Source organism: Diabrotica undecimpunctata, chromosome 2 (assembly GCF_040954645.1).
Source record: "Diabrotica undecimpunctata isolate CICGRU chromosome 2, icDiaUnde3, whole genome shotgun sequence".
Lineage (NCBI taxonomy): Eukaryota > Metazoa > Arthropoda > Insecta > Coleoptera > Chrysomelidae > Diabrotica > Diabrotica undecimpunctata.
Genome location: NC_092804.1, coordinates 32112493 through 32127309, shown reverse-complemented (window position 1 = coordinate 32127309; position 14817 = coordinate 32112493). Strand labels below are relative to the sequence as shown.

Sequence of the window (14817 nt, the reverse complement as noted above, 5' to 3'; positions counted from 1 at the left end):
CTGTAAAACATACCAGTACCACAGAATAAAAAATAACAATCAGAATGCCCGCTCTCAGATGCCGCCTTTGAAGTTTGTCAGCACGCGATCGCCATATTTTAAACGAAAACATAGACTCAAATTTTCGAACTCGAAATCGACTCGAAATTTGTGATAAGCTACGCCATGACCGTAATTTCAATTTTTAGAGATTAATAATTTAGTACATTTGAAATAAATTATTTTATTCTTCAACTAAAAGTACGAATAAAATAGTGCATAATATGCCTACAGTTGCCGTAAATAAATTAAACCGGATTAATTTTTCTATCTAGATTAACAACTAAGTTAGACAATTACCAGTCAAGAGAGCAAGTCGTTTTTAGAAAAGGATTCAGTACAAGCGACCATCTGCTTACGATAAAAATAATAAATGAAAAGGCGAACTAATATTAAATCCCAATGTATATGGCATTTGTAGACTTTGAAAAAGCACTCGATAAGGTGGAACATTGGGCAGAAAAGAAGTCTTTACAAAATGGGAGAATAGACTATAGATATACGGACTTAATTTCCAATATATATGATCAAGCAACAACATCCATCAAAATAGTTGAACAAACGGTGCCCTTTAAGATACGGCGAGGAGTCAGATAGAGTGACACTATATCACCCAAACTATTTAATCAAGCTTTGGAAGACGTTATAAGGAAATTACAATGGGAAAAACGGGGTATAAACATAAATGGCCAATACTTGAATCACTTGAGATATGCAGACGACATTGTATTAATAACAGATAAAAGGAAAAAATTACAAAATATGATCGATAAATTAAATAGCGAATCAACAAAAATAGGTCTACAAATGAATTATAATAAAACGAAAATTATAACCAACCAACCAGAAGAATTAATAATTACAATTGCACAAACAACTATAGAACAAGTAAAAGAATATGTATATTTGGGACAACTAGTTAAATTAAATAAAGAAAATCAGACCGGAGAAATAAAGAGAAGGATACGGTTGGCTTGAGTATCCTTCGGAAAACTTTCCTATATACTAAAAAATAGAAAATACCCCCAGTAATTAAAAACAAGAGTCTTCAACCAATGTATACTTCCTGTTCTCACCTACGGTTTTCAAACTTGGACGTTTACAAAGGAAAACATGGAAAAAATAGCAAAGACCCTAAGAGCCATGTAACGGCAAATACTGAACATCAGGCTATCAGACAAGAAAAGAAATACTTGGATCCGCAACAAAACAAAAGTGACCGATGTATTATTGCAGATAGCAAAACTTAAGTGGAAGTTTGCTGGACATACCATAAGACAGAAAGACGGCAGATGGAATAAGATGATTATACACTGGAGACCATATAGTTACAAACGAAAAAGAGAAAGGCTACAAATGAAAAGGTCAGATAACTTGAAGAAACACGCAGGCCCGAAGTAGATACAAACTGCCTACAATAGAGAGACGTGGAAGAAGGAAGAGGAGGCTTATGTTCAAAATTGGACAGCAAAATCTGTAAAGATAGATAGATAATTTTTCCATGCACATCAGATAAAATGTCATCGAACAGCACTGGTTCCGTTTAAAACATGGCTGATTCCCTCTGCGCGAACGAGATGCGCGTACTTATTTTTTTCAAACAGAGTAGGCATTTTGATTGTTTATTATTCCGTGCCAGTACATCGTCTACGTATCTCCACCGATATAAAAACTGTTTGAATACGGGATGTTTTGAAATCTTACTTTCCAGACAATCCATAATAAAAATATCTGATAGCAATGGGCTTAGAGAATTACTTATTTTAAATCCTGCACTGTTATTCAGATATATTTGATTATTAAATTCAATGGTTCTCCCATTATTTCAAAAAAATGTAAAATTTCAGATGTAATGATTGGCATTGTAATATTATGAACTAAAAGGTTTTTTACTAGAACAAAAGTTTTTATAGGAGTAATACTAGAAAAAAATTTTTTACGTCAAATAAAATTAATCTGGAGTTGTTAGGTCTTTTTCTTCGTCTCTGGATTCTGGAGTATTTGATGTTTTGTACTTCGTGTAGGCCTCTCGTTTCTCTTTACATTTTTCGTTTATTTCTTTTCTGCACCATGGTGTATTGTAATTTTTTCTTTTGTTCAGTATGACTTTGCGTTTTCATAAAGCTTCTTTTGCTGCTTCTTCAATGTTAATTTTAATTTTCTCCCAGATCGCGTTTATATATCTTCGATGTCGTCTATTTGTTTTCCCTTTACCTTTTGTGCTAGCCTTCTTTGGTTCATTTCTCTTGTAGAGTCATTCCACAGAGATTCTACATTGAATTTTTCCTCGGTGATTTCCTGTAAAAAATGTTTTGGTGTGAAAAAAAAAGATTTTTTACGTCAAATGAAATTAATCTGGAGTTGTTAGGTAATTGTTAAAATAAATAGCATTGGCAAGTAAATCCACTTACAATTTTATATAATTTAGGATACATTATATTCGATTCAGAATACTAGTTATATATTAGTATATAAATAGTATTTAATTTTTTTTAATTTTTGTGTTTTATTAAAATTAATATACAAATTATAAAAATCCTATAATATTTATATATTATTATATAAAAAAAATGTTCAAGGAACCCTTTTTAGTTTAAGTATCTTTATTTTTTAATATATCTAAATCTGAAATAGTCTGTTCTTTTTGTGAAGGCATCGGAAGTGTTCATTCCAACATCAAGCTTTTGGATTTGTCGTACAATAACATTTCTGCGATTTCTAAACAATTCTTCAGGCCCGTTGAATTGTCATTGACGCATCTTTATCTGTCACATAACAATCTTTTGAACGCCAGCAGGGATGTGTTCGGAAGCTTGAGGCACTTACAATGGCTGGATATCTCGCATAATGGAATGTATGAGATGGATTTTGACATGTTTAGAAACACGAAAAAACTACAGGTAAGTAAAATTGGCTTATTTAAATGTGTCGAAGATTTAACTTTGAGATTTTTACAGTTTTATTGATAAAAAAACTTACAATAAAGAATCTGGTGTAAATGGTGTATTTTTAAAATTACTAAAATAATGATAATATCCAAAAAAATGACAATTTTTATTAAATTATTTTCAATCTTATCAGATCATCAGCGAATATTTAAACATTTGCAAATAGCCAGTTTGAAAGGTGTAAAAATCTTTGTATTACGTTTTAAATGTGAAAGGTAAAATTGAAACGACATAAAGACGATAATTTTATATTAACCCAAAAGAAACATACTGTCGACTGTCCCTTACTCGAAACGATGACCATGTGTGGGTCTGACCAAAGATGACCAACTGTTGGTATCTTTGGTTATACTAAACTTTATTCTTTACTTTGACAATTCAGTTTAAGTTATTCTTTAGAATGCCAATACAAAAAGTGTTTAGATATAGATAATAAAACTTTTTTAAATCTAAACATTCCCTCAATATTAATTGAGTTCGATGGTCGTTGGACCAAAATGGTTGGTCCTGAAGATTGTTTTATATTGTTTATAGTCCTCTACTTTTTTGTATAACTATTTAAAGAGGGATTTTAAAGAAAAAATGGTTACGGAATTAATGCAGGTAATTGCAATTTGTAAAATATCAATTGAGTTGAGTAAAGAATTAGGCTACGTTCAATTGCTTTGGTGTCTATGACATTACAATATTCGTGGATATTCCTTTTTTTATCTCTTAAATGCTAACGTGTACTTCATCTTCTTTACATTCCATTTCCGCGACGGAGGTTGACAATCATCATGGCCATATTTTGATCTTAGATTCTGCCGCTGTAAATAGTTCGATTGATGTGCATGCGTACCATTCCCTCAAGTTACGCAATCATGAGATTCTTCTCCTTCCTACACTTCTCTTGCCCAGGACTTTTTCTTGTACAAATTAATTGAAGTATGTTGTATCTTTTATTATGCATAACATTTCCCAGGTATTGCAGCTTTCCTGTCTTGATGGTTTCCAATATTTGCGTTCTTTTGTTGACTCTTGTCATGACTTCGTTGTTTGTTACATGCTCTTACCATGATATCTTCATGATTCTTCTATACACCAACAGTTCAAGTGCTTCCAACTTTTTAGTAGTCAATGCGTTAAGTGTCCATGCTTCTATCCCGTAAAGCAGAGTCGAGAAAATATAACACCTTGCCAGCTCTCAAGCCTAATTTCAGTTGTCTTGCACAAAGTACCTTTTTCATTTTATTGAAGTTTGTTCGTGCTTTCTCTATTCAAGCTTTGATTTATTTGGAGTAATTGTTTGTGTGATTAATTACTGTGCCAAGATAATTGTGACTTTCAACTTGTTTTAAAGTTTTACCGTTAATTGTCGGGCTTTCATCATTATTTTGGGTTTTTGATATCCTCATAAATTTAGTTTTCTTGATGTTTATTAATAATCCATATCCTTTTCCATACTCAACTATCTTGTTCATTAGCTTTTGTAGGTCTTGGAGGTTGTCTGCTATTATGATAGTATCGTTCGCATATCTAATGTTGTTAATTGGTGTTCCATTGACCTTTATTCCTGCTGTTTCTCTCTCAAGAGCTCTTTTCATAATTTCTTTAGAGTATGCATTGAATAGTAGTGGTGACAATACACACCCTTGTCGCACTCCTCTTTTAATTTCGAACTCTTCTGATGTGTGTTCATTAATGCGTATGTGTGCCTGCTGTTTATAATATAGATTTGGTATAAACAGTATTGTAATTGTTTTGCTTTGAGGGCGTCCATTAGCTCTTTGTGGCGGACTTTACCGAAAGCCTAGTTGTAATTTATGACACAGACGTACATATCGTGGTTCACATCCAAGTATCTCTGGATTAGTACCTTAAATGTAAAGAGAGTTTCACGGGTGCCTACGCCTCTACGGAATCCAAATTGGGTTTCTCCAATATCCATATGAAGTATTTGGTAAATGCGGTTATGGATGATCTTTAAAAACATTTTAAGTGCGTGAGACATCAGGCTTATGGTGCGGTGGTCAGTGCATTCTCTAGCATTTTTCTTTTTTGGAAGACAAATAAATGTTAAGGTTAACCATTCCTTGGGTATGTCCACCGACTGATAAATTTCATTAAAGAGCTTTAAGAGGACATCCATGTACTCATTTTCTATTATTTTAAGGATATCAATAGGCAGTTGATCTGGCCCCGGGCTTTTTCCGTTTCTGGTGTTCTTTAGTGCATACAATATTTCTCCCTTTTCTGTAATTTTTATACTTGTTTCTCTGTCCCCGAAATATATGTCTTGTAGGTTTCCTCTTTCGTCGTCGAAGAGCTCTTCCATATATTCTTTCCATCGTGTTAGCTTTTGGTCAGTCGTTCTGATAGTATTTCCATTTTCATCTAAAAGATTTGTATTGTAGTTTTTTTTTGCAGTCCTGCCATTTCTTTAACCTTTTTATGTAGGCACTAAATAGGTAGTAGGTTGAATAGGTCGTATTTGTTCTGAATATCTGTCTTTTTACATTTTTCCTCATAGTAAGTTTGTTTTGCCTCTCTTATCATTTTTCTGCTTTCATTGTTAATGATTTTGTAATTGTGACTGTCTTTGTTCTTGGCTTGTCTTCTTTGGTCCATCCTGCCGAGTATTTCGTTGGTCATCCAGTTGTATCTCTTTCTTATCGGTTCTTTTAATTTTCCTTTGCATGTAACGAGGAGGCAGTTCTTTAATGTTTCTAATTGTTGATTTATCTCGTAGGTGTTAGTATCTAATTTATCAAAGTTTTTGTATATTTTCTGTTGGAGTTTGTTTTTTATCAGCTTGTTAATATATTAGCTTCTTTCAGTTTTCTAACATCTAATTTTTGAGTTCTTTTTTTTTGTAAACCGTACTAACATATACGATTACTATATTTTATGAGTTTGAAGCTACTTTATTTTGGAATTTCTACATTAAATTCTACGATTACAAAATTATATTTTTTGTGATTTATTTCAAAAATTCTATTCGTTAAAAGATTACATTTATAATCACTAATTTAAAATCTATTAAAAAACAATTATTTTTAATTTTAGGTCCTACTAGCATCGCACAACAAAATTGCAGATGTAGCAAATGATTTATTCAGATTTTTAAGCAACTTAAGAATCGTGGATTTGTCTCATAATCGACTACGAGCGCTGCCAGACAACCTATTCCGCGAAGAAGGTCTCGAGAGGTTAGATCTATCACACAATATGCTAAGCAAACTGCCCTTAAACAGCATGTCTGTTTCTACTGCCATAACGGTGTGCGAACTTGATCTGTCTTGGAATAGTATATCTTCTTTATCGCATGGAGGCCTGCTGACAAGGTTCAGAGTAAGTAGTACGAATTATTCTAACTAATGCGATTTTTTTAGAAAGCATTTATTTTTCATTACTCCTGTTTATTTTTCATGCCAAAATGATTGCGCTAGGTTTTAATGACCGGATCTAAAAATATATTATTATTTAGTTAATCTATTTTTTTAGCCGAATGCTGAAATTTCTTTCACTCCACCAGTTTTAGACCCTTCTCTGTATCAGGCATCACTCTTCAGTCTAAGTCGAGTGTTTCCTATGCCTTGTACCTCTCATGGGCAAATGCCCACTTGTAAAGGTATTTTAGGCATATGTCTAAGTACAATATGGTCAGAAATTGTCATCCATTCGATATCTTTAATTCCATTTATGATGTTACGATGTCCTATCTAACCCGTACGTTGTTTAGGTATATTTTCTTGCAGAATATCCCATTCTCGCCTCTTATTACTATGTGTAAAGGAGAGGGGTCCAGTAAATCCTTCATAGCTGCCATTGGTGTGCCCCTTATAGAGATGCTCCCTGTGATTCCGTAACAAGAAAGCCTTTGCATGGTGCTTATTTTTAAAATAGCAACTTTTTTAATGCACATTTGGCCACCATACCACTGACACCTATTTGTTATTATAAATCCATTATAACATATCTGGTTTCAAACCCCATATTTTTTCATAAGTGCGTCTAACTACCATTAACCTAGTTACCACTCTTAATCGTTCTATTTGCTGGTTTAAAGTAAGCGTTGAATCTAATTTTATCCCAAGATACTTTACTTCACTCACCAGATTTAGACATATCGGCTAATTTAGCCTTAGACGATCCAATCCCTCTTAATTTCTCCTTCTGACAAATTTGATTATGTTGTACTTCTTGTGGACCATATTAAGCTCTAATTTGAATTCCATTCTGTAACTACAGTCACAGCATGCTACCGTATGGTAGAATGACCAGGTCATCCGCATAGCCCAAGATATAATGCCTATCATTGCTAAGTCTAGCTATCAGCCCCTCCATGACAAGATTTTGTAAGAGAGAAAATTAAACCCCCCCTACGGACAGTCTTTGGTTACTTGTGCTGATACTGTAGTATCAGCACAACATCAGTATACTACACCTAGTAACGTTGCGTAGATCACACAGCTGCCTAGTATGAAGTCTACCGAACTGCAACTCGTTTTGCCTATTCCTTTTAGACAAATCGACCTTATGATTGCTTCGTAGGTGTTGTCGAATGTTCCCTCTATATCAAGAAATGCAGCCAACATTACCTCTTGGTTTTCTAGAACGTAATCAATCCTCTATCTTATAGATGGTGTAGGGCCATTATGTGAAGAGTTCAGCTTAATGCTCATACTGTCACTGATTATAAGCCTTTCGCCCAATGAATGCTCTAAACAAATCAATAGATCAGCATTGATACTATTCCCGTAGACCCTTTAAGCAAGAATTTCTGCGAAAGCAAGCTCTTTCTTAAATATTTCCCTGTAATATGAGTCTCAAACATTCATAATTTGGTCCTCTCATTACGTGGCTCAGGTATTCCAGTTTTCTTGTTTGTATAATGGTGATTCGTTCTGTTTCTTTACCAATTCTCAGTATACCTCGTCTAACAAATATTATTTTGTAACAGTTCTAGCCTCGTGAGTTGTGGCCAGTAATATTTCAATTACTTTTTTCGTTGTAAAATAACAAAGGTTGTACATTAAATTTTATAAAAAACTGTAGTAATGACTTACCGCTTTCATTGGTGTTTGTACTGCCCCAGGTCAAATTGTGTGCATCACATCTGATGATTAGTTACAATCATTACGCGTGATGTTAGTTTTTTCCTGCAACCTCTTCATATCCTTTCAAACCCCCCTTGGTGGGGGTTATTCAGGAGTTACAGCATTTGCACGTTCTCTCCGAATAACTGATTTTTCGCGAGGTACGAAGACGTGAGGTAGGAGCATGAAGCGCTTGAACATATTATTTGGATCGTTTAAATTTAAGTCTGCTCACTTTCACAGGCCCTTCATTGGCCCCACCACCTTTCTCTGTTCTGGTACTTTACAAATAATCTTTAATATTACATTTAAAATGTAACAAACTAAAAATAAAAATACTAAATATAATAATAAATATGTAATAACTGCTAATCTTAGTTGTTCTAATTAAATTCACGAATAATATTACAGATAGTACGAAATTTCTTGAGAGAAATCCGACATTACGAAAAACATTTAATTGTCTGGAGTGCGTTCGCATGGCAAGGCAGAGTACTTTTGGCAGTAAAATAGTTAACGTATTTATTGTTTCTCTTTTTTACTCTTACTCTGTTTCTCTCGTGTTTAATACTTTATACTGAATTTAGTATCAAATTAAAATAGTTAATATTTTTAGAGTTCAAAAGTTCATGAAGTTTGAAAATATCCATAACAATATTCTTAATTTATAATAATTATTCTTTGTACCTTTCGATCATTCGAAATACATATTTAAAAATATATTTCTTATTTTATTTGTAGAGTTTGAATTTTTTGGATTTATCTTATAACAGATTAGCATCAGTTGATGCTGGTACATTTAAAGGATTACCTAGATTGTCTGTTCTGGATTTGAGCCATAATAGCCAACTGGTGTTTGAACCAAATGGGTTAAGTTTTCAAGGACTAGAATATACTCTGTACCATCTCATGTTAAACAACATTTCTCTGTCACAGGTAAGCATAAGCTGACCGTATAATATTTTATAAACTTTACTCCAATTTTTCTAGGTACCAACATTACCAACACCACATTTAATATCACTATCAATTTCTTATAATTCATTGCCGACAGTTCCCCCAGAGATGACAACCAATTTAACGAAACTTCAGCGATTGAGCTTGGATCACAATGATTTAACTACCATTCCAATAGTAACTCATCAACTTGATGAGTTGAGGTATTTCTCTATCGCAGGAAATCCTGTAACCTTCCTAAGTAACACAAGTTTGCTAGGCGTTGCTGATCATTTAGTCGAACTAGACATAAAAAATCTTGAACTCACTACATTAGAGGTAAAAAAAATATTTTCTTTATGGGTTATGTCTATTTTTAGATCGATTATATACACAGGGTAACTTTATAAAAAGTAAAAATTAATAAGGTAACCAAAACATCGGTTAATGTGTCCGATATCGATATTACTTTTTTACTCCAGTCATCAGAGACGAAAATGCCAATGAACTCCTAAAAATCATACAAACAAGCTATATTTTGCCAAAACTATCAACTTTGGACGCTAAAAAAGATGCAAAAAGTTTACTACTTTTATCCCCGAGCTTTCCCCTAAAATTCCAGACGGACAGGGGGAAAAATAAAAAAAGCAGCTTAGAGAATTTTGAACAAAAACGTTTATAAGCATTTTTTGCGAAGAATGAACCGTTCTCTTAGAAACAACGATTGAAGCGATCGAAAATTCTAAATGACTGTTGAGCGCGCGAAATCAATGCTCATTAAATTTGTATAAGTTTGACGGCAAAAATGCAATATCGTTTGATTCACGTGTCCTATCGACAAAAATCGCGTTTTAAAGGTAAATAGTAGAGCTTTCGTATGCAATTTTTTTATTTTGCCGCAAATAAACTCACAGTTTTTGTGGTGTTAAATAAATAAGGTGGCGATATTTTTGTCACTTTTTATGATTCCTTATGAGATCATTACAATATACACAGTTCATTAAACGGCCACTACAGAGTTTCTATAACTATAAGCTAATATTCAAAAGCTATAGTATGAAATGTTAGGCATTTAAAATATGCATAAAAAACGATGAAATTTCACATTACAAACGATCTAAAACGTTTAAAACTGCATTTTTTTAATTACACTAGTACGTTAAAAATTACACCGAAAACTGTCTTCTTGAAGGCATTTCCTGTGATGTTCGGTGGGGGTTGCCGTGGAGATTACCGCGAGGGTTAGCGCGAACATTTCTGACAGTAGGATTTTGATTGGAAAGTGGAACGGACGATATTTTCTTTATGAGATCTCCATGTCGAAAGTAACTGGATGGCGTCATCTCTTATATTGAGACAATTTCGCCTTTTTTAACGTAATTTTTTAATTTGAAATTATGGTAGACTGGATGAATTGATAAGGAATAACATATTGGTCGTCCAAAAACAATCCATACAAATGTTAATATCAAAGCAATACGTGAGATAGTCTTTGGTGAAAGTCCTTGAACATTAATTCGACGTCGTGGACAAGAATTTGATATTTCAAGAAGCTCTCTACAGCTTTTACTCACTGAAGATCTGCATTTTCATGCCTTACAAAATTCAATTGGGAACTCAATCCTAATAACCATGCACAGCGTAGAGATTTCGTTGAATGAATTATTGAACATCAACAAGTAGATGCTGAGTTTTTGAGCAAAATCATCCTTAGCGGTGAAGCACATTTTCACCTTAATGGCTTTGTTAATCATCAAAATTGCCACATGTGGGGTTCTTAAAACTAACATATGAGTCTGTAAAAAGTGCATCCACAACGTGTCATTTTTTAATGCGGATGTTGGGCTAGTGACATCATTGGATTATGCTCCTTTGAAAATGAGGCTGGTCGATCGGTGATTATTATGGGAGCTTGATATCCCAACATGACAACCGAAATCTTTCTGCCTAAATTGGATGATCTTGGTATGGACTACATCTGGTGTTAACAAGATGATCTAATATGTCATACAGCCCTTATACATACAGTAAAACAATTAATTTATTATATGAGACATTTTCTGGTCGTGCTATCAGAATTGGTGCCCTAGATCTTGTGATTTAACATCATTGGAGTTCTTTTTATAAGGTAATATCACGTCAAAGGTCTATGCCAATAAGCTTACAACCACCCGTGCCTAAAAGGAGGAAACTCCTAGGAAGGTATGGAATATGGGTTTGCACCGCTTTTTTAGTGAGTGATACATGTGAATCACTTTACATTAATCCCAATATTAACTATTGCAAAATATTTTTTAAAAATATATTTAATAAAAAAACAAACATTATGTTTGTTTATGTAAAAACCGTACAAAATTCGTTAATACTATTTATTTAAAATCATATTTTTATTTTTATTATGATTAAACATCAGTTAATATTTTAGACAGGGGTATTTTGTAAGATGTATTCATTGCGAACTTTAAAAATGGACCAATTTCCTAACATAAAAAATTTAAACATTCCCAGTCTACTTCAATTTAACACGGGATTAAGAAATCTTGAAATTCATGTAAGTATTTCAAATTACTACAATTAATTAATAAAAAATAAATTATAATTTGTGACACTTTACAGGTTGATGCTCCCACTGAAGATAATTTAGAAAAACCAATGGCTGGAGAGTTACCTTTAAAGTTAAGAAATATAACGTTTACAGGGAAAGGTCTTAAGAAATTAGGAGGAAATGTATTGAATGTAAGTATAGACATCGTGTTTCTAACTATGTTTCTTCCAAAATTCTGTTTGAGGTGAAATTATTATTGATTTCATTCGGATGCACGTTTTTGTTTGTTGTCAGCTGTATTTTTTTAAATAGTATTAAAGCTACATTGAGTAATTCTTAGCGAATATATTTGTCCATTTTACATCATTTTATCCTACATCTCTCTTTCGAAGTACTCTAGTTTTTTCGCATACGTGCATGTCGCTTTTCCTCCACTGAAAAGTATTACTCGAAAAACACAATTCTTTATTATAACTTGAATATCAATATTAGATCGGGCTTACAAAGGACGTTTTCCATTTTCACAAATGCTGCACGGACCCGTTCTCTTCGGTTTTTAATTCTTTGGGTTAGATATCAGCTCTCATTTTTCAAATTTCTCTCCATTCTGACTATAACTGCATCGTCTACTCTAATACTGTCCTCTTGTACGTAATTTTATTTGCTAACTATCACATATTTTGTTTTCTGAACGTTGAGAGTTAATTCATACTGATCACAGGTCTGGATTGTTTTGTTTATTAGACTGAAGATCCTCAGTGTAGTTAGTCAGTACTAAGGTAACCACGGCATATCTAATGTTGTCCACGGTTACGCCTTTCACTATAGTGCATTCTGTTGACTTTATTAAGGCTTCCTTAAATATTTTTGTCTTGAGTGTATAGAGCCTTATTGTTACCACTTGATGCCAGTATATATTTGTAATTATTCGTAGTACTTTATGATCCAATCCACTTGTTTTCAATATTTCTAGCATTTTGTTAACTCGGACATGTCAAATGCCTTTGCACTTAAGTATTGAACTCTCTTTTAATATACTGTATATTCTACTATGTATTACTTGCAGCAATAGTTTTTAAACATAAATTACAGGACTTATTATTGTGACGAAAATCGACTTAAGCAATCAGTGTCATAAATTGTGATAACTAAGTCTCAAAGTACTTTAATTTTATTTTCTCTTAGCAACTTTAGTAACTCAACAATCACCTCATAAGAGCCTATGTAACTTTGCTTTCTAATTTGACCCAATAGAAGAAGAAAAAAACAATTTGAAAAAACTATCCTAAAATCAGCAGAGGTTTAAAAAAACACAAAATAGAGACCATATTTAATACCGAGAAATTTTTTTTTTAACCATCTTACCACACACAACAATAAAAATTGCATTGGAAAAACACGCAGTATACAAAATCCCTTGTAAGTGCTGCTACAAAATGTACATCAAACAGACTAATCGGAGAATACAGATTAGACGAAAACAGCATCGAAATGGTATTCAAAATCCAAATGTAGAAATAAAGCATGCAACTAATCTCGCAAATAAGACCCAGCACACTTGCATGCGAAGAGAACCAATCACAAGCAGCGCAGCAGAGTATTACAGTGAATCACACGATGGCCTAGATTGTGGTAAATAATCAAATCATTAATTCCGATCTATAGAAGGCAGATGCCTTTAAAACCCATCTATAAAATATATTCACCACCACAAACAATCACAGATTTGTCCAATCGTTCCATGTACGCACTAGAAGAGACATACAATGACAGCTCGCAACCCCTTTTGATTTATAGACACCCCATGAACAACCGATCATGGTCCCTGTGGATTAACAAACATTGAATAACTACTGCCAAATAGCTAACTCAAATTCACCGGGACCTTACAAAATTGCAAGAAATGCGTTAAACAACTTCCATTCGAGAAATACACTCAATCTGATGAATATAGTTAACGCTACTCTCAAACTCTGATACTTTCCATCTCCGTGAAAGTGGCCAACACAATTTTTATTCCAAAAAGGGGCAAACTTCAGACCGATCTCAACACTTATAAACAGACATATCTACTAAATTCCCTGGCTAAAAAATATTCGAGAGGATCCTTAAGGAAAGACTCGTGAACTTTATCACAGAAATAAACATCATCTACCTATTTTAATTCGGATTTAGAGAAGGTCATTTTACAAAAACTGCGTTGACTGAAATCGTCACGCACATTACACAAAATTTAAATGACACAGAACTTTTACGGTTTTCTGTGGTTTCCCGATCCCATTGCACAATTACATCGGTTCTAAGAGTAAGTACAGCAACAGCTGCCCTCAAGGCGATATTAAATTCATAAGACAACATTAAATTAAGTGAAATATCACTCATAAAATTAACAAAAAAAAATTCTGAAGGGAACCGTTTTAGCACCAAGCCCTTTTACCCCTAACCAAGCTCTTAGAACGACCTCCTCTGCAAGGTAACAACATCCGCCAAGCCAATGCCACCTGTAATACCCAAAAATCCCAGTGCCACCATTCACAAAACAAACCACGTGCTAAAGAGGTGATAGATACCGAAAACAAGACAACGCACATCCACTGAAGGTAAACAACCAATGCGACGGCCTAGATTTTAATTTTCTATATAGTCTATTTAGTTATGAAGTACTAGCTCCGGTATGTCTAATGATTATCTAAAAAAAAATATTTATTATTATTATAGTAAATACTTAAAATTATTTAAAAATTATATTTTGTGATTACTAGTTGCCTGTAAAAACTCCAACAAATCTCCTTCGCTTTGTATTTCTAGAAAATCTTTCCAAAAGAATATTTTTCATCTTCAACAATCTTTCCATTAACATCTCTCATGACAATATTGAGCCCTTGTTTCTTGGTAGATGCTAACACTCCTTTTAAATCGTTTTAAATTTGAATTTTTGAAAACATTTTTTGCCATAGTTTTGAGTGGGCGCGTGCACTTGTAATACATTCACATCTATTGTTATTATTTGCAGTTGTAATAATAATATCCTGTCTGAGAATAAAACTACGTTTTTTACAGATTTGTTCAACATCCTGATCAGAACTATTACTAACTACGTCCCGTCCCTGCATTTCTATGTTTTGGATACTTAAAGGATACTTATAAACCGCCGGTTCATTTTTTAATGGTGAATTTCTCCTGACTTGTACATACTATCTACATTCCATGTACGTATTTTCCTCCCATCAGAAAATTTATTTCTGATTCTAGCTACTAGCGAGATTAA

General features: G+C 33.3%; 1 protein-coding gene across 2 annotated transcripts in view; it reads left to right on the top strand.

Annotated features, from left to right (window-relative positions):
* chp (leucine rich repeat containing G protein-coupled receptor chaoptin) overlaps positions 1–14817 on the top strand; it is a 47893-nt gene that overhangs the window by 20378 nt on the left and 12698 nt on the right. Inside the window, exons 9-14 of one of the 2 annotated variants that reach the window (XM_072522565.1) lie at positions 2692–2939; positions 6036–6320; positions 8810–9004; positions 9059–9343; positions 11430–11555; positions 11621–11740. In XM_072522565.1, coding sequence (XP_072378666.1) covers positions 2692–2939; positions 6036–6320; positions 8810–9004; positions 9059–9343; positions 11430–11555; positions 11621–11740 — 1259 coding nt within the window. Of the gene's footprint in view, positions 1–2673; positions 2940–6035; positions 6321–8809; positions 9005–9058; positions 9344–11429; positions 11556–11620; positions 11741–14817 lie in introns of both variants that reach the window. The other variant, XM_072522564.1, reaches the window with a different exon arrangement.